At 37.0% G+C, this 21,700-nt stretch overlaps 1 protein-coding gene across 1 annotated transcript in view; it reads left to right on the top strand.

Moving 5' to 3' along the window:
* The window catches only part of CNTLN (centlein), a 191,432-nt gene that overhangs the window by 59,478 nt on the left and 110,254 nt on the right, over window positions 1-21,700 (top strand). The window contains exons 7-8 of the mRNA XM_037372632.1: window positions 8,246-8,408; window positions 17,739-17,930. Coding sequence (XP_037228529.1) covers window positions 8,246-8,408; window positions 17,739-17,930 — 355 coding nt within the window. The remainder of the gene's footprint in view (window positions 1-8,245; window positions 8,409-17,738; window positions 17,931-21,700) is intronic.

Raw genomic sequence — 21,700 nt, 5'->3', positions numbered from 1 at the left:
CAGGCAGTCCCCCTGCAGCCCATGGAGGTCCATGGTGGAGCAGATACCCACCTGCAGCCCATGGAGGACCCCACACCAGAGCAAGCAGATGCTGAGAGGAGACTGTGACCCATGGGCAGCCAGCAGGTTGCTAGCAGGGCTTGTGACCCTGTGGGGAACCCACACTGTTCCTGAAGGGCTGCACCCCATGGAAGGACCCGCGCTGCAGCAGTCAGTGAAGAATTGCAGCCCATGGGAAGGACTCATGTTGGAGAAGTTTGTGGAGAACTGTCTCCCATAGGAGGGACCTCACATGGGAGCAGGGGAAGAGTGTGAGGAGGAAGAAGCAGCAGAGACAGCGTGTGATAAACTGACCGCAGCCCCCATTCCCCTGCGCCGCTTTGGGGCAGGAGGTAGGGAAATCGGGAATTAAGTTAAGCCTGGGAAGAAAGAAGGGTTTGGGGGCAATTTGTTTGTAAGTTTTGATTTTATTTCTCATTATTCTACTCTCATTTGAGTGGTAATAAATTAATTTCCCCCAAGTCAGGTCTGTTTTGTCTGTGATGGTAATTGCTGAGTGATTTCCCTGTCCTTATTTTGACCCACGCGCCTTTCATTGTATTTTCTCTCCCCTCTCTGGTTGAGGAGGGGAGCGACAGAGAGGTTTTGGTGGGCACCTGGCCTTCAGGCACAGTCAGACCACTACAGTGCTCCAGTCTAACTCTGGCCCTGCAGAATAGTGAGTGTTCTTGAAAATCCTACCCAGTGTCAGGAAAAGTCTGTAACATGCTTCTGAGGTGTGGAAGATAAATTTTCGAAGACTAGTGAACAGATAGTATTTACAGGGCCCATCCTGCACAGCAGATGTCTTCAAGAAGACACCACCTCTCCTTGCTGGGTTTATTTTTGAAAAGCACTCTTGATCTCACTGGGCATGATTTCAGACTTCTGAAGTAGCTGTGAAATGTTTTTTCCTTGTTATATGTTTTATATTTGCATTCAGTACAGATTTTCTGGATCTATTTAGAGTCCCTGATAGCCTTTCCATTTTCATGTTCTGGAAGAATTATCAGATCTTGCTGTTTGTTTCTGAAGATGAAGTCTAATGGATCTCTGGGATTTTGTTTTAGAATTAGGTTCAATATCAAGATTTAGAACTTCTGTGTTTACTGCTGAGCACTCAGTGCTGTGTCCCCCACTGGCTCACAGCTCTGATGGAACTTGGAGCATAGACCAGGAGAGGTTTGCTTGACTCACTGAAGACTTGAGCCTTGCTGTCACAGGAGGTACTAAACTGTTTGCGAATATAATACACCATAATCTAAAACAAGTAAGATTTTCTTGCCCATGTGTGCCATGACTTCATTCCTTTGATTAGTTTCTATTCCAAATCTATCCCTGATCATTTTACAACCAGTTATTTTGCAACAAAATTGCCCCCTGCCTTTTTTTTATTTTCTTTTTTGTCCCTCTCCCCCCACTGCTGCTGCTGTTTGCCTCTGTGTTGTAAATTGTAAGGCAGTAGATTTCTGTGCAGCCCTTCCTTCGCTGCTCTGGGATTTTCAGGTTATTCTTTGCTTTGTGCTGTAAACTGTTTCGTAAGTATCTATGACATTCCCCTGAGAAACTGTAATTCATAGTGCCTGTCACTGTGTTGTATTTCTAAACTACAGATAATGGAATCTAGAGATTTCCTGAATTACCCCATACCCTCTTATACTCCCTTGGTAATAGGGGTAGCTGAGATACTCAGAATCCCAGCGTATTGCCCAAAACTGGTGGTGAAACACAGCCAACATCATCACCTGAAGTGGTGGGTGTGAAGAACATTAACTATTTGCAGCACAGTTGTATAGCTTCTGAAATGACAGTAGCTGCTCATTTCATATACATCTCTGGGAAGCCACTGTTTACTTTTAAACTGTTGGTATCTACAGATATAAAAGTTTTATTTAATATTAACCTCTAAGGATAGAAGGAAACTTTAGTTTCCACTGTTGCAAGATGTAGGCGCTAGAGCTATCTCTACCCTAAACAGTAGTATGAACCTTAAGTATTGTTATTGGTAGGACAAGGTGTGAAATCTTCAAGTCTTGCTGCAGTCCAATTTGTAGTGTCTTCATGTGGTGTCAGCCTTGCAATCTTTAAGGGAAAATCTGCTAAGGTTACCGTAATATTACTTTAGTGGCTAAAATAGTTTAGCTATGCTCTTCTACTTCTACTTGAGAAAAAAATGGGTATTTTTCATTGCATGCAGGCTGTTCCTTGTGACTTGAAGTGTGCAGTTCACTTTCTGTAAATTTCTTGGTTTCCCATTGTACCGGTCTCAAGGTGTTAGGTTAGAGACAGGAGTTTTTTTTTTCTCAGAGCTATCTGGTGACTTCAGTGTTAAATGGAGCTAAATACTCTCAGTGTATCATAGTGTGTTTGTTTATGGGGAGGGTAGGGGTAGTAGGGAAAAAATAGAACTAGTAGGTGTTTCAATATTGGTACTTGGCTGAGAGAATACTGTGTATTCCATTAGTGTTGCTGATGGTGACGTTTTTCTTAAATTTGTGTTTGTTTAGAGTGCACAATATATTAAAACATTTTATCAGTATGTGCTTATATTTGTATACATTTATCCTACTTGTATGTGTAGATGTACATATCCACATATAATCTATAGATTTAACATATAGATTTAGATATTTTTACTTATCTGTGCATGTATGTATAGATGCATATGTATGTGTGTATATAGGTACATATATTTTAAATGCCACTATTAACTTTGTTACATCCAATTTGCAATTTTTGATTATTTATTCTGTTACGTCCTCACCTAGGAGTATCATTTTACTAAGGCTTTGACATTCTTACCCTGCTGCGGTGACAGGCAGGTGTCTCTTGTAGAGTGCCTAGTAGTTTGCTGGTTTGAGTAAGCATATTAATAGATATTTTGATCAGAAAATAATTTTTATCTTGTAACTGTTTTTGATTGTCATGGGGTTGATTTTGTTGATTTTGTATACTCCCTTTGAGCACACTGCAAGCAAATTAGTAACAGAATCACACAGAATCATTGAGTGGCTGAGACTGTGTAGTCCCGCTGCTCCAACAGGTCCAGCCCTCTGCTTGAGCAGTATCAGCTGCAGCAGGCTGCCCAGGATGGTGTCCAGTCAAGTTTCAGTGTGTCCAAAAATGGAGACTCCACAACCTCTTGGGATAACGTGTTCCAGTGATAACTCATACAGGATAAAAAAGAGTGGAACTCTTACAGGATAAAAACATGTTTCTTATGTTTAACTGGAACATCATATGTTTTTTATTTGTGCCCATTGCCTCTTTTCATGTGAATGGGCACCACTGAGAAGTCTGTCTCCATTTTCTTTATAGACTCACATCAGGTATTTATACACGTTGGTAATATTCCCCTGAGCATTCCCTTCTCCAGGCTGAACAGTCCCAGCTTTCCCAGCCTCTCTATGTACGGCAGATGCTCCAGTTCTTTCATCATCTTTGTGGTCCTTCACTGGATTTACTCCAGTATGTCCATATGTCTTTTGTACTGGGAAGCTCTGAACTGGACACAGCACCAAGGTGTGTCTTGGCACTTCTGAATAGAGGGGAAAGATCCTCCCTCCCCCTGCTGGCAGTGCTTTTTTCAGTGCAGCTCAGGATGTCATTGGCCTTTGTTACAAGAGCATATTATAGGGTCAAGATGGTGTCCACCAGTATCCCCAGGCATTTTCTGACAAGCTGCTTTCCAGCTGATCAGCCCCCAGTCTGTGCTAGTGCATGGGGTTATTACTCGCCAGGGGCAGTAATTTGCACTTCCTTTTGAACTTTGGTTCTCGTCAGCCCATCTGTCCAGCCTGTTGAGGTCCCTCCGAATAGCAGCACAAACATCTGGTGAAACAGCCACTGCCCTCAGTTTTATGTCATCAACAAACTTGCTATGGTGCACTGTCCCATTTGTCCAGGTCATTAATGAAGATGTTAGAAAGTATTGGACCCAGTGTCAGCCCCTAGGATACACCACTAGTGCCTGGCCTTCAACTGGACTTTGTGCCTCTGATTACAACCCTTTAAGCTCAGTAGTTCAGCCAGGTTCAAGTCCACCTTACTGTCCACTTATTTAGCCTATACCTCATCAGTCCATCTATAAGCGTTTTCTTGCAGACAGTGTCAAAAGCCTTACTACACTCAAGATAAACAATATCCATTGCTGTCCCCTCATCCACCAAGCTAGTTGTTTCATCCGAGAAGGCTGTCAGGTTGGTTACCTATCATTTCTTCTTAGTAAATTCGTGAGGACTACTCCCAGTGATCTTCTGGTCCCATACATGGTCCATCACTTTTCCAGGGACTGAGGTGAGGCTCAAGTTTCCCAGATTATTCTTCTTGAATATAGTGACATGCTTTCTTATAGTTGTCAGGAACCTCCCCCGAGGTGTGATCTTTCAGATCATTAAGATTACTGAGCCTCTGTCAGCACTGAGTCATAGGTGTATCACATCGACTCCCATGGACATGTGCATGGCCAGTTTGTTTAAATGTTCACTGATCTGATCCTCCTCCACTGAGACTGACTCACAGGGACCTGGGATTGCTAGAGGCAAGTGTTACCTTTAAAGACAGAGCTGAAGAAGGCCTTGAGTGCTTTGGCCTTTTTTATGTCCTTTGCTACCAGAGTTCCTGCTTTTTTTCATCAGTGATCCCACTTTATCCCTTGTCTTCATTTTGCTGCTGACCTGTTTACAGAAGCCTCTTACTGCTCTTTGTACTCCTCACCACATTCAACTCCCCACACATTGTGGCTTTCCTTATCCCTGCATGTTTAGACAATGTCTGAATTCCTCCTGTCCTCCTGTCCTTATCTCTGCATCTTGTATCCTTTCTTTTTGCATGTGAGTTTAGTCAGGGGAGGCCCTTGTTCATCCATGCAAGCCTCCAGCTACCTTTGCTTGACTTCTTGCTCACTGGAATGGACCATTGTTGATTTTGGAGGAGGTGATTCTTGAAAATCAATAAGCTGTCATAGATCCTGATCCTTCTTCTCTCCAGGCCAGTACTATACTGGATTCTTCCAAGTAGGTCCCTGTAAACGCCCAAGTCTGCTTTTCTGAAATCTATGTTGCAATTGTGCTTTTTGCCTTTCTTGCTCCTCTCAGAATCCTGAACTCCCATCATCTCAAGGCTGCACATAAGCCTGCCCCTGAGCGTTACATCTCTGACCAGTTCCTGTTTGTAAGTATGAGGTCCAGCAGTGTATCTCCTGTCATCAGGCTGCTGATTGTCTGTGGCAAGAAGTTATTGTCAAAGCACTCCAGAAACCTCCTGGATCGGTTGTGCCCTGCCATGTGGTCTCTCCAGCATATACTGGAGTGATTCAAGTCCCCCAGAAAGACAAGGGCCTGAAAACATGAATCTTCTGCCAGTTTTCTGAAGAGGACTTAATTCTTCTTCCAGACCAGAATGGATCAGCAGGCAGCTGTAGTGTAATCTGCACTGGTCTGCCCACACCTCAACTGGCTCATTGCCCATCCCAAGGCAGAGCTCCATCTACTTAACGCTGCTCTTTCACATAAAGGGCAACTTCTTGCTATCCCAGCCTGTCCTTCCTCAACAGCCTGTATGCATGCATGGCAACACTCCGGTCATGTGACGTATCCCACCTTGTCTGTGTGATCCTGAGAAGCCCTGCAACTGCAGACAAATCTGTAGTTCCTCCCGTCATCCTCCATAGGGACATGCTGTGTGCTTCTGAACAGCAAGTTCAGATGGGCACACAGTTGTGCTTATTTCCCAGGAAGACTCTTAAGAGCTTCCCCCATGATGTCCTGTCAGCCCTCCCATATTTATGTGTGTGTGCTTGAGGTGATCCTCCTTGAGCATTGTACTGTTTATCACAAGGTCTTTCCTGTCCACACCAACCTGTGACTTTTGCTTGCCCACCTGGGCCACAGCTCCCTTACTCGTGGCTTGGTCATCAGCATCTCTGTCCTCTGCCATTCCTTGTTTAAAGCTCCCCTCACCAGGTTGGCCTGTATCTTATCAAAGGTGCTTCATTATGTGAATTAATTTGTATTGCACTATTGGCGCTGAATAATTCATCATAAGATTGAGCATAATTTTCTTCTTCTTGTGTAAAAAAGAAATAAAAAGTTTCCCCTTGTGGATTCACAATGTAAAAATAGCACCTCATTCACTAAAGAGAATAAAAGCAGTTGTATCATTCAGCCGCAAGTTAAGTGCAGTATTTGTGTGCTTCTGTGTGAAGAATTTTTCAGATTGCAGCTATTTTGGTTTGGGTAACTTTTTACTCAAAAGAAAAAGGAATTTAGGAATGCGTATGAAGAAATTTTATTTTTAAAGTGTGACATAATGGAACTGTGACTGAGCTTCCTTGTATTTAAAAAGCTTGAATTTAACATGAACAAATATGTGTTCTGACTGCTGCAGTTCATGGGTGGCAATACACTTTGTGGGCAGACCATTAGAGAACACCTAATACTGTGTATTCTCAGGTGACAGACATGGAAAACTGTATTGATGTTTGCATACAAATTAAAGAGCAGCAATACACCAGAATGGTTGTGGCAACAGTTACTACCATTTCCAACAGTATCTGAGGGTTCAAGGTTATCCCATGTTTTTCCCTTCCACAATAAAATGAGATTCTGGTTGGAGAACCTGTGCAAAATTAATATAGTCTGTGTTTTAACTGCAGTGCAAAGATCTGTCATTTTCTACTATATACTCACAGTCAGGGAAATGAAGCAAGTGCTTGTTTGGAAGCCTGTTGTACAGGGTGTTGGGAAGTGCCAATGTATCACTTATGTCCTTATTTCTGCTGCTTATGAAAAGGATTGAATTAATACATATGAAGTACATACTGCAGTTGACTTTTTATGCAACAAAACCAGATTCCTTACTGCATCTCTACTGTTGTTAATTTTGAGAAGCTATTTTACATCTCATTAAGAACAGTAAGACTTAAATACTGTTAAGTAAGATGTCCTTAAGTGTTCTTATGTATTTGCCTGTTAACACACTTTTATAAACAGTGCATTTTTTACAACATCAAGTTGTCTGACTGTGCTGTTATGGTACATGTAATTTCAATTTTTATGTAATTGAAATGTAATCACAAATTAAGTAGTGGCACAAGTCTTAAATGGTTTTTTTTGCTAGTTCCCTTAAAATGGTTTCTTTGTCCTTCTGCAGTTTCAGGAAAACATAGTAAATTTGGTATTGCCGCTTACTTTTTGTACACTAATTGTTGCCTGGACGTCTCCAGCAGTATTATAAAAATTTTATGATGATTCTTGTTGTTAATGATAATTCTAGGCATAGAGAAGCCACATATGTGTTGGAGCTCACTAAGAAAATTCTTTAAGGAATAAGAAGAAAATTAATTGGAGTGTTAAAGTTAGTATCTGTATGTAATAGTAGGGTGAAACGTGCTTGTGAATTAAACAGAAAATTAAGTATAAGATACATTAAAAAGGATTAATGGAGTCATCTGAACTTATAACATGTTACGGAAAATATTCCAAGTTTTTAATCACTGTTTAAAACAAGTGTTGCTGATCTTTGCTTTCGCCTTAATTTAGAAGATCTATTAGCTGTACAATAAAATTCTCAAGCAAACTGATGATACAAAATCTATGCTATGGTTGCATTACAGCACAATTCCTATTACTTTGTTTTAGAGCTTTTATTGTTAGGTTAGATAATACACACCAAAGTTTACTTGCTTTGCTTATGGTTGTTGCAGTGTGCTGTACCTGCAGACAACAGGTAATTCATCAGCAGACATACTTTGTGTAGGGAGTATATGTATTTCAGATAAGAGACTTGCTTTACATATACTCTGCAACTTAAGAAAAACTTAACTTTTTTCTGATAGTTAAAAAAATTATTTTAGTATTCATGTGTTCTAAATATTCTATATTTTGACACTTACTGCTAAAGAGTTAACTGAATATTGATTAGAAAGTGTTGATGCAGTAGTGAAAATCCATTTATTTTAGAGCAGTTAGAGCATTAGAGGGAAATTGAATGGCATTCCATTTTGAAACTTAACTGTTTTGTAGATATTTCACAAAAGTATGTGATAAATATTTTATATGTAACTTCTAGTGTTTATAAGGCAATTGACAGAGAAATAAATGAAAATAGGAAGCTCATTATCTACAATAAAATTATTTGAACACAATTGTTTAACGGAGGTAATTGTTCTTTTTCTTAATTTCTATTTATTGCTTGTTTTGCACAGGAAGGAGTTACAGGAGCTGCAGAGTCTTTACAGACAAAACGTTGAACATACAACACAGCAGGCTGAGCTGATAAAGCAGCTTCAGGCTCTCAATATTGATACACAAAAAGTACTGAAGAACCAAGAAGAAGCACACACAGCTGAAACAACATCATATCAGAAAGTATGCCATTTTGCTTTATGATCACAGGGTTCATTTTAATATCCATCTGTACATTGGACAGAGTAATCAAAGCACTGTGCAGTGTTGCGTCCTTTAACTCTCTGGATCTTTATTGTTGTCAAAATATGGTTGTCAGACTAACAGAATTTATTGGCCTAATTACATCCCAGCATATATGGCACCTTGCTTACATTAAACTAATGAGCCTTGAAATTTAAAGATTTAGTTATATCTGAAGAAAAATGGGAGAGAATTGCCAAGCATATGAATTTCTGTATGTAATTGTGTTATTTATGCTTTTCTTCTTCTTTCTCTCCTAGAACTTTCAATTGCTAAATTCTCCAATTTGTTTCTGATAATTTAGAAGAAATTCCTTTCATTTGTGAATAATGTATTTGTGTGAATCTCAAGCCATTTTAATCATTTAAGATGCAAAAAACTGCTCAATCAAAATTAACTGGAAAAATTGTTGCCAGAATAGCTTTTTAAATTGATAATTTAATTTTTTTTAAATTATATTTACATTTATAGAACAGATTCATACTTCTGATGAATGCCAGGGAAAACACTAACCCTGAAGAGCCATCACATGCACACTACTCAGACTTTTGAGTGTAGCAAACTATGTGGTTGTGTTTTTCAGTCTGTAAGAAATAAAGAAGATATGTTTCCTTCCTTTTTGGAAACATTGATGAGGAAGAAGACAAGAAGTTGTACAGACAACTTTCACATACCTTCTTCCAGTTGTGGGACTGTTTTGTCAAATTGCGTACTGTCAGTGCTTTTTCAAATAACAGGTGTTTCTCTTTATCATCTTACTTAAGAGTATGCAGTTTGTGTTAAAATTGTGAAGCTAGGCCTAAGTCAAGCCAGAATCAGTCCTAGGTTTCTAAAAATGTGTTAACATTTTATAACACATAGTGCCCAGCAGATTCTTGTGTACTTAATGCTGCACAAGTGTATTATTGGCTGCAGCGATGGTAGCCCAGACAAGCTACAGGTAGGCTTCCATCAAAGGTGTTCAGAACATGTACAAGGCAGGGGGAGTTCCACGTATCTGGGGCAAGACAAAGTAAATTATAGGATTAAAAAAAAAAAACCAAACAAAACCAACAAACCAGAATGTAGGTGTTGGGAGTTGCTATTTCTTTCATTTTTCATTCTTCTGTCAGTGCTTCTATTGGTGTTAAATGAATCCTTTCAGTCACTCAAAACAAAATAATTGGCACAAATGAAAATAATATGAATGCTCTTCATTAGTGTTCATAAGACCATATTCTTCTAGATGAATTCTACCATATATCAAAGAAAATGAAACTGGGTTTTCATGAGACTGTTTTAAAGCATGATAAAATTTTTTATAACGGTCACTTTACCTTGCATAATAGTGATTTTTGTGAGTATTACTTCAATTTGGGAAAGAGTTTAACCTGTCCTATGAAATATAATTTTACTATTATAAGTTACTTATGTATTATGGAAAATTGATGTGTATACTTAATATAGCTGTAAGGGCAGGCTGCTTCTAAACTGGTCTTGGCTCGAAATTCAGGATTGCTTCAGAAAGCTGGTTCACCATTCTTTGTCTGTCATAGCAGAACTTAAGACTTCTGCTTAGATGATCATAGAACAAGAACAAGAATAGTGTGATTTTGAAGATAAGCCCTTTTATTTGATAGCTGCTACTATCCAACTCAGAAATGACCCTAAAATTTACTGGTTAGGAGGTGCTGAATTCAGTATTTTTCCAGGGGTAAGGTTCGCCTCTTAAGCCAGCAAAAGCCAACTCAAATATTCTGGCAAATTATGACTGTGAATCTGATTTATCTGAAAGATAAAAAGTCTTTTTGTAAAATAGGAAAGTACCTAATGAACCTGGGGAAAAAAACTGTTCTTTTTGTTTATTATAAGAAATAGTTAAAAAAAAGGTATATAGTTAAAAAAAAAAAAGTTAAGTTCCCTGAGTCAGAATGAAATAGATCTAGTAATGTTTGGCAAATTTTTTGGAGGAGAAAAGGAGCGCCTTTATCATGACAATCCTGTTCTATACTTCTGATCAGGAGAACTGTATGAGATACCCAATTGTAACTGCTTTGAAGTCATTCATTTTCCAAATCACAAGTTATGCAGTCATACTGAAGTCACAGCAGACCTTTGGAAAACTCTGCATCTATAAAAATAATACAAATGCCTATTTTTCCCTTGAATGAGAAAGGCAAACCATTGCAGACCATTGTGTGTTCTGTTTGTCTTCCACGCGTTAGCAATATGCAGGCTGCAACAGCTAGATAAGGATGTGTCAGCTATTCCATAAACATATTCACAAAGGAGTATTTCCTACTGCTCCAAATGGCATTGAGCCTATCAGTATGTACATCCTATGATATATTGTCCCTTACAGCAAGATCAGTGACCTCTCTGTTAGTGGTGGGATAGGCAGTATATGCTATAGCTCAGGCGATGTGGTTGGCTCACATATTCAAAGTTTGTTTTAACAGTCTTAACCATTTAGGAAGAACTGCTTTTTGTGCTGATGCTAATGTGTAGTACAGAACAGTAGACTGAATAAAAGAAAAAACATTTCTGATAAACCAGATCAAGGTCATGAACTGGTACTGGATTATGTGGAAATCCATGAGGACCACAAAATCTCTTCCAAGTCTAGCTGTAGTGGGTAACACATATACATCAAGATCTGTAATCTGTTTTGTCAACGTGCATTGACTTGACATACTGCTACTGTTTCTACATACAGATATTAAGGGTGCTGTATTCTACAATAACTACTTTATGTTAGAGTATTTATGGAAACAAACTGATATCTATTTCATATTGCAGCTGTAGTTCTAATGCTCAAGGAGAGAGAATATTTTTCTGAAATGTACAGCATCTGTTTCAGTGGTCCCAAATGCTCCAGGGACTTCATTCCTATGCTGGATTTAATGAGGCTCAATAGATTTGTCCTCACCAACAATTTCAAGGTGGAGAGACTTCAATCAATACTAGGGATAATAAGACAAGAAGAGATTCTGAACTCCTTAGCCAGCTTATCACAGTTTTCTGAAATTTACAATTTGGGGCCTTTGTTTTTGTAATGCAGTACTTTCCCTTGATCTGATGTGGCCTTCAGGTTCCTTGTTAATCATACTGATTAAAATCTCTTAGTGGAAGGCCCTTATAGTGAAATGGAAATACTGTTATTTGTTATTAAATAGGAAATCTTAATTTGTGTGCTGGAACTTAGCTCTCATAGAGAAAGTAATGTAGCTAGTGGTACAGTACACGCCTGTGATGAAGAAAAGCATTGTTGAATAGTTAGATTGCTGGCATAATTAGAAAATACAGTAAGAGTTTTCAATTATGAGGTATTGTGGAAGTCTGTATCAAGTGCACCAGAAAGCAGATAAAAATAGGATAATGTCAGATATATTTTCAGATGTTGTGGCTAATTTTGTGTGTGTGGTTGCCTTTGCTAGTCCTTCTCATGGTGTCAGTGTGTGGAGATAGTTTGCTTTCCTTTGAGCCTGAGAAATTGTAATCAAAATGGCAAGTCAGTGGATTTGCCATCCTAAAGGTAATTTTTTGCCACTTACAGTCTCTTTTGTCACTGCAACAACCTTAGAGCTTAGTTAAACATAAAAAAAATGTGGTCACATAAATGTGTGCACATAAGCAGCATTAAATTGGCAAAATAAAACCTAAACCCATATATATATATATATATGGGTTTAGGTTTTATTATATCTTTTTTTATATATATATACATATATATGTTCCTAAATGGTAGTAACAATGAGGTTGTCCCTCACATTGGAATAAAACATAAGTTCTTTCACACATGCAAGAGCTGAGAGCAACTAACTGTCCAGTCAAATATGCTGAAGCCCACATCAGCAATGAGTGAATCATCATTTTTGTCATCCACTTCACCTGTGAAAGCTGTGAGAAACTTGGATCTTTAACAAAGATTATCTCACAGTTTAGTTCAAGCTCCAGTACTTTTCTGTTGTTGGGAAGTGTGCTAATTACATCAGTCTATTTTTGTATACCAAACACCAATACAGTTGGTCATGCACTAGCAAGCATATTTTGGCATCAGATGTGCCCATAGGTTAAAGCTGAAGAAATCCTGGGTAGACTCTGGTTCTCTCAGGGTGATGTTAAACTGCACTCAGAGGTGATGATTTTCATGCTTGAAAACCCCTGTACTGATATTCTTAGTGTGCTATAGGTCCTGTGTGTAATGGTGTACTTTGATATCTACAGAATGCTTAAGTATTGGGGGGGGGGGGGGGGGGGCGGTGCGGGGGGGCTGGGGGAGTAAGTAATTTATAATTCTAAATCTATTGCTAATGTTTGCAAACCACTGCCTTCATTTTTCTGGCAATGAGAATGTGCTTTTTTACAATATGAGAGCTGTAAATGAAATTATGTAAACTGATGAGATGGTGCAAGAAGAAAAATCTTGACATTGTTTGCTTGAATATGTTTATGAATAATACCAATTTTGATCTGAGTAAGAATTACAAGATTTAAATATGTCTGAATTTTATATATAATCAGATTGGTCCCACAATGGAGGATTTAAGTGGTACAATTTGCAGTATGAATTATTAACATTTTTCTGCATTACCTAGGACTGGTGTTCTTCACAAGCTTGCTGAATGTTCTCTGACACTACACTATATAGAGAAAAGAAATCTAGGCAGAGTTTGGTCGCATTTCACAGAGAAGTTGTTGCTGAGAAATACAGTCTTTCTGATTGAAATGTGTCAGTATTTTTATATATTCAAAAAAGCAATCCACAACCCCCACCATTAGATAGCGATATCCACACAAGGAGTTGCACAAAACCGATTAGATGAATGAATACTGGAAGGCTGTGTTGCAGGGGGTGGGGGGATGCGTCAGGAAACAGGAAATACTGGATTCATTGATGTAAATGGGCACATCAGAATTTTTGCAGTAACAACACTAATAAGAAGACTGAAATGTCCTTTTATGTTCTCTGTTGTTATTTTTGAGAAGGTATACTGCTAGTGTTACCCATTTTACATGTTTTCTAAAACAACCGTAGTATTTGCGGTTATATAGTGACATAAAGCTGAGGAAAGCACATCTTCCCTTTCAGCTTGTACTAGTGACTCTTACTTGCACGTTACCTGATCTTACATCCATTCTGTACATTCTTCTGTTGTTCTTAATCACTCACTTGTGTCTGACATTTTCCTCTTGTATCATAGGTAAGCTTCATGGTGTCTCATCTTAAAAAATCACTCTACCTCTACCTTTCAATTTTAAAAGTAAACACCATCAATATGCTGTCTGTCTGGAGTGCCTCTTCAGTTTCACCTTAGAGCTTCTCCAGCTGATTTCTGCCCTTGTTCTTTTCATAAACAGAATGATCTTGTAACATGGATTTCTGTGGTGGTGCTGTAACAGTTTCCCTTACAGTTTTACTGTAACTTTTTTTCATTCATGTAATTACTGTATTTAATGTTACTGTATATTTGGGTTCCTTTATTCAGGTCTCTGTAATACACTGGCTTTTAAGGTGTGAGCCTTTAGATAAAACATTTAATGTAGGACAATATTTGTTTGACAACCAGTGTATAGAATTGGCTACAGCTGCATTTTAATGGATGGATCTACCTTAGGGTTAGTTCCTTGCAGGAATACACTTTTGAAGGAAATCTCCTGGATGTCCCCACTTTGTGTGCTAATTTCATAGAAAAGTCTATGAGATCCTTACCTATGTACTGTTTGGATTATGGAAGTGGAAATTATTTTAGAACTGGAAAAAGTGTCCCGACTGTTAATTGGCAAAGGAGCAGTCTAAACGTAGTTTAAAATAAATCCTGCACATTTGTATAGTGTTAGTGTTGGTCATTTGTGTCAACTGTTTCACTTTTTGCAGTGAAAAAGTGCAGGTTTTTTCCAGTTGCACTATGATTCTGGCTAACAGAATACAATGGATAGCATGGGTTAATGATTTAGTTTTACTAGGTTTTGTTGGAATTCCTCAGCTTTCTTTAGTCTGATCTAACTTAATTTTGCCATCACACATATTTGACGTATGTCAGTACTTTACCTCACCCCACCATTTTCTGTCTGTTAAATATTTTCTATCACATGTGAGCAGGCATTGGAGTCACATCTTACGGAATACTTAATTTTCTGTAATTCAGCGAAGATACTCTTCCTTCCTGACTGATAAATAATGCTCTTGTGTCATATAGACTGAATTTATTACAGTGTACTGTTTTCAGATACTTTTAATTTTTTTGTTTTTAAATACTTTCACCTGTAACAGTCTATGTTGCCTGTCAGAAAAAGGACAGCTTGAAGCCATTAGAATCAGGTTCTCAAAATATAGTCAGTGCAACAGTTTGTGCAAAGTACAGCATTGTGTTGCTGGCTGTTGCTTTTTTCCCCTCAACTACCAAATTTCATAAAATGTATAAAGAATAATTTAAAATATTTTAGGTTTTTGTTCTATCTTGTAAATATAAATATTTCTTCTTGGAGATTAACAAATTTCCTGGGCAAGTCTCATCTTTTATTGACATACATGTAAGGTATAACCAGTCACTTATGAACAGTTAGGATTTCACTCCTCTTTTCAGTGAAGCTTGCTAGTTCTGAGGTACATAGTTTACAGTATTTTTGTCTTTCATTTGGATTCCCTACACAATGTTCCCTCTCTAGTTCTATGATCTCCATTTTACATCTTACCTCTCTACACCTGACTTCTATCTTTGTAAATGGTAGACCTGTTTTACTGTGTTGTGCCATTCTGTGTGTTTTGGAATGTGCTTACTGCAGTGTGACTAAATGTGGTGCCTCTTCTAAAACAGGTTCAGAAATGCGCAGAAACCCCCAAAATAATCCAAAATAAACGTTAAGCATGTATTTAATTCACAAAACAGTGCATCACCATGAAAGAAAAGATAAGAGGCCAAATGGAGATTTGGAAGCTGTTCTTGTTATCTGTGGAAAGTAGATAAAACCATTTCTTTTCATACAGATAATTTTCATTTTGAAATTTTCTGATGTTAAATACCTTAAAAAAATAATCTGAGTCCTATAAACTAGTACTTCAGTGTTGTTTAAATATATATATATATATATATATATAAAGTCTGTGTAAAAAGATCCCTGATGTGTCTGTGTTTTTTAACACACAGCTTTCAGCTAGTTTTATACATGAAATGTATGTGTTCTGTTGTTGCTGTTTTCAAAGCTAGAAAGGTTGGAAAAGTTTATGCAAGTAAAAAGACATGCTATTTGTCTTGTCCTGACAAATGCTGACTACCAAAAATACCCATTAGCTACATTAGGAGATGTGGCTGCCAGCTAGAAAAAAGCATCATGTTTTTGATGTTCTCCATTCATCTTACTAGGATGTTACCTTTCAGATACTATAATTACAACCACTTAAGTGCTGCTAGTCATAAAACCAGCAAATTGTCATACCAGTATGATCTAGCTAATGAGCTTATATAGTTATAGCTGGAAGTAACTGTGTCTTGATGTTCCGTTTGTTTGGAAGTACGTTATCTAAAAATGCATGGGTTTGATAAATTAACTGTTTGTTTTCCTGTGAGATACTGATTTCTGTAAGAAATTGGTTCATCTCAAACTTGCATTTCTAGAGATGATGTAAGCTTTCTTAAGTATATAAGAAAGATCCGGTAGGCACAGAAGTTTCAATGCAAAAGTTTAATTTTAAGACTCAGAGTAATTCAAGTTATCAATCGATCTGGACTTTGAATTAATTTTGCCTGAGAGACATGATCTCTGATCTGCTTTAGAAGTAGGCACGAAGTAATTTACTTTGTCTGAAATGACAAGGAAAGAAAGGAAGGGAGATGATTGTTTCCAAATTTCTCACAAAGTGTTAGGTAGGCATTTTCCAAATCTAAAAGCTGTGATTGTTTTCCAATGGCTTTAATCTCTTAAGTGGTGTAACCAGATGAAAGGGGGAAAGAAGAGTATCATGTAAGTAAAGCTGACAAGGCAAAGAGTAAAATGAAGAGTAAAATTATGTTTTTACGAGTAAAATTACTTGTGTCAGCTCCTTGTACTTATAAACAGTATTGATAGGTTGAGAGATTCTGATTTTCAGTGAGTTACTTTTGTTTGGATGGAATAGCAGAAATGGATTTTCCAAAGAAAACTGTCAGAAAGTGTATGCGGAAGTACATACATACCTTCTACAGATTATTTTATGATGGAATAAATAGTTGGAAGAATATTGTTTATTCTGAGAAAAAATTACAATCAAAGAAATGAAGGACTGAAATGGAGAGAGGAATGGTTGTAAAGCTGTAGAGTCATCTATTACCTTCAGAATCTGTACCGCTGTTTATTCAACTACAGGTTTATTTTTCAAATTTGTTTTTATATTTTTGAAATAAAAGGATGATTTTGTTTTAAACAGTTTTCAGATGTTTACGCTAAAAAAGAAGGGTAAAAATGGAGGGATAGGCTAGTTCTATGATTCTTGAAAATAACTTCTTTTTGCCAGTTAGATGCCATGTACTGCTAGTTATTACTCAGACATAGTTCTAGGAAGTCTTTGTGTGTATGGAATCTCTTCTAAAGCAATTGCAGAATATATACAATATTCTGGTGTCAGCAAAACAGTTGAGCAGCAGCCATGGGTAAGAACTTGTAATATTATCTCTGGGTTTTATAGTTAATGTCAAAAAAATTCCCACAGAATAATTATTTGAACAACCATTTTACATTCATATAAAATGTAGTAGGCGTTAGTGGATTCACCGTATTGCTATCCAAGCTATATTGAGTATCTTAGTTTTAAAAGATCAAACTACTCTATAAAAGACAAGGATGATATTTGGCATTCTTGTTCCTTTAATTTCATTCCCAGGACAGATGTTTCAGATTTTTGCCTGTCCTCAATACGTTTTGTTTTGTTTTGTTTTTTTTTTCTTTTGTATTTTACTTTTCTATATTTTATATAAACTGTCAAAATAAATCCTGATTTTTAGGTGTCCATTTCCATTCATAAATGCCACAAAGAAGCAACTGAAACGGGTAATATTCCAATGTAAATTGTGGTTTCCTGGAAAATCTTTCAATCATAAAGTTTCATGATTGTTGCGATCACTGTTTTCAAATGTATACAGCCTGACAGGAGGCAGGAGAACAAGATGTGTGAAAGAATTGTTGAAATATAAAAAAGAAAGGGTAATCTTTGTGGATAAGTTACTAAATTTTAACTTTCTCTCCTCCTGTATTTGTATGGCTGTCTGCATTGAAATTTTTTTTTAATCCTGTTATTTCTCTTCTCCCCTGTCATAGCTTTATAATGAATTGACTTCATGCTTTGAAACTGTTAAAACAAGTGAAATTCAACTGCAGCAAAACTGTGCCTCTCTTCAAGAACAGTTACTAGGAAAAGATGAAAAGATTTGTCAGTTACAAGAGCAGCTTCAGCAGGCTCATGATGCTTTAAATGCAGTACATCAGAGTTCTCCAAAATGTGAAGTACAGGTGAGTCCACTTCTAGAATAATAAAATTGTTTCTACTTGTTTTAAATTAAGTTTCTGCACCAGTTTTAAAGGAAATTGCATGTTTGGAGTTTTTTCTTAAGACAAACTGTGCAGCTGTGCTGCTGCAGTAGTGTAGCTATTTATGCTGCTGCTAATAGAAGGTACTTCACAATTTAATTTATCCTGGGGAAAAAACCCTTTAGTAACAGTGTCAGTATTCAGCAAGACTCTTATTTATATTCTTTAACAAAGATACCAAAAATAAAGACAACACCAAAATGATTTAGTTACTAGAAACAATGGTTAAGTTTCTGTATTTGCTCTGTGAAAATGAAATGTATTGGTCCCGATTTGTTTCATTGTTCTTGACGATGCAACTTAACTTCAGATCATAGATCTAAAGCAAGTATTATGGGGGGAGATGTATTTGTCTAAAAATTTCTAAGCTGTAAAGTGCCATTTGAAACTATTACAGTAAATCCATCACTGTCACTAACAGGGCTCCAACGTTACAAGTGTGCCAGATCTTATATGCATACCCCAGACATCTTCCAAAGGCCAGTTTATGACTTTAAGTGAGTTTGAAAGGCTTTGAAATGATCTACCTACAATGATTTTGTAAACTATTGCTTAGTTTCTTCCATAGATTTGTCAATGAGATGTACTTAATGCATTTCAGATTTACTAGCACTCTTTCCCATGATTAAGCAGAGAAGCAAAAATGGTTAAGGTGATAATGCCTGTTAAATGTAAAACTTCACTTAATGTGGGTAAGTAAAGGCAGATCTTTAATGACTATTCATGAGCCCAAAGGAGCTTGAATATTAAAAAAAACCCAGTGTTTAATTGCACGAAGTCTGTGTATGTAGTAATCTGCTGTAAAACAGAAACATCACAGAATGCAGTATCTGCTGGATGTGTTCATGATGATCATTCCAGCGCTGATGTTCTGACTTTGTCCAGAGTATTCCTTAAGTGTTTTCATAGGATCCTTAACACAGATTTTGTATGAATTTGAACTTCCTGTTAATTTAATGATTTGATAATTTTGTTCCACAGATGTTGAAACATACTAAGTTTTCCGTGTGTTTACATCTTGGTACATTCTAGACCTTTTTCTTAATCGTTTTAGAGTTTTATCTTTCAGAAGATGTTGGTGGATTTTTTGAAACGTTATAAATGTAAAATCAGTCTCAAACCGTTTATCCTCCAAACACAGCTTTGGATGATGCCTTTTGAATGCTCAGACTTTATTTCTGAATACAGCATTCTACTTTCATCATCTTGTATTGCTCTGAAGAGTTTTTTGCAGTTTATTTTGTCAGACTATTTAATTTTTTTATCATAAAAGCTTTTTTTGTATCTTGATTATATTTCCTGAGGTTAAGGAGACGTTTGCTGTTTTTGTGATGTTAGGATGCTTTCTTCCATGTACACCACCTATATTGTCTAACCTAGATATTGTGTGACTGTATCATAATCACGCTGTATCTCATGTGGACCTGGTGTAAATATTTTGCATTTACCTTTGTCTTTATTAACCTGGATAGCTTAGTAGTACTAGAAAATTCTGTTACTCACTAGCCTTCTACCTTACTGTATTCTTTGAACATGTGGGACACTGCAGGTGACTCTTTCCCACTGAGTAAACTAAGGGTTCATTGCTATTACTTATTTGTCATAATTAAAGCAATTCTTCAACTTCTGCCCTTAAAATACAACGGTTGGGTTTCTTTAAGAACTCCTAGTGTGGAGCTTTGCTGAAATCCCTTTCAAATTCAAGTAGACAATTTCACTCAAATCAATTTTGTTTACTTCTTGAAAAGAACTTTAGGAAATTTCTGAGGTTAAAAGTAAGACTGTATTAGTAGCTAGTGACAATCTGCAATTGATGATTCAACTTTATACTTGATTTCTTTTGGATGCTTTAAATGAATCTCATCCAGTGTGGGTGAATTGTTAGTTTCTTTTGTTGATTTATTCTGTATCTCCTCCTAGTGGCGTCTGAACTTGAAGTACATTCATTAACCAGTATGCTCCGTGTAAATTAGAATCCAAATTAAAGCAGTCCTAAATTATTTAATGGTGAATGTGAGTGCAAATAATAATTTTCCTATGGCCTTCTGTTGGCTTTCTGCTATGTGTCCATTTTGACCCTATGCCAGCATTTTAGGCTCTGTGGCACTCTCCCTGTTCCCAGTGTCTTTGAAGAAGCATAGTTGTCATTGTTATTCAGGGAATTTTCTGGTTTTTTTGTGAATGTTCAGTTATGTTCAGTCTGACCTTGTACTAAAATGTATTGGTTGAACATTTATGTGATCTGTAACAAGTTCAGCCAGATATTTAACAGATAATGGTAGAGAAGACATGGTAGGAAGCAAAAGCAGATAACTTATGGTAATGAGTATAATATAGTAAGATAAATGCACCTTCATTTTTCAGTACGTTTATCTTAAACCAGATGTGGTGGGACAAATGATTAGTTTTACTGAAGTGGCCTCTTAAGGCAGGAAACATGTATAGGTAGTGCCCATAGTTGCTAGGTTTGTAGGAGAAAGAAAATTTATTACCAGTATGCGCTTATGTGCTCAGCATGCATAGTATTTTCTCTTGACTAACATTCTTCCATTCTGATATAGAAAATATCCCAATTTTTGTTGATGTGCAGTCTTGCTCTGGTTGAAGGGCCAGGGTATGCCTTTTGGGAATACATCATAATGGTCCTTGTTGGCTGCATTTTGATGACAGCCAAATTTCCAATTACCAACTTTACTATCTTGCATAAATGTTAGAAAGGTAATGATTATTGTGTGGTTACTCAGCTGAGGTTTCTGCAGGGAAAAAAAGTGATTACCTATCATTACTTCTGTGACCTGTTAGATAACCAGAATCGTACTTGTTTGTGAAGTTCTGAAGTTAAATGTGATTAAGAGAACCTCCTAACTCGTTTGCTGTCTCTTGACTGCAACATCAGAAGAACAGAATGAATTTGGAATAGAGGCTTAATTAACAGGACACCAAAGCCATGTAAGCATCTACTAGTTCTCCTGTTACCCTTTTTTTAAACAATCCTTACTAAAAAAAAAGAAGTTTGTTTGACAATTTTATTTCTGCTGTAAAGTACTGATTTCTTGAGCATCTTCAGATTTGCTGAAAGTTCATCCTTTGGGATGTGTAGTAGTGTTAATTAGTAGTGTTAGAACAGCACTAATATGTCTTCAGACTTTGACTAGCCACGAAGTTTATAGATCAGTGTTGCTTATGTTAGCACGTATTTTTTCCTGGATTTGAACTTTTCTTGCTGTTGAAATTACATTGTAGTCAGGCGAAAATGGGTTTTATGTTATTGGCTTTATTAGTAAGAATATCTCAGTTTTCTTTCAGTAAGGGTAAAGTTTAAGGTTGTAATCTTGTTCTAGTCAGTGTGGAACTTGTGTTGGTGAGGGCAAGCTTTTCATTGATTGTGTTTTGAGTATTCTGGTAATCTGTGTGATGTTGAATTTGAATCCTGCTTGACAGTAAATTTCCATTTACATCTTAGTATGTGTGCATTTAGCAGCTCTCACATAACTTTTCTCTGATCATAAAGATTAGGCATCTTTAAATTTTGAAGTCTTTTTAGTTAGATACAGGATCATGCTACACAGTAGACCAGAGCAGAACAAAAAGATTTTAAATAGTTTTCAAAACGTAAGCGTATGAGGCTTGATTAATTTCATGTCATGTAATTGTTGTTTTGGTTCTGTTTCATTATTGGTGTTCATTTTTAG

Source organism: Falco rusticolus, chromosome Z, assembly GCF_015220075.1.
Source record: "Falco rusticolus isolate bFalRus1 chromosome Z, bFalRus1.pri, whole genome shotgun sequence".
NCBI classification, from domain to species: domain Eukaryota; kingdom Metazoa; phylum Chordata; class Aves; order Falconiformes; family Falconidae; genus Falco; species Falco rusticolus.
This window is presented reverse-complemented; position numbering and strand designations above follow the sequence as displayed.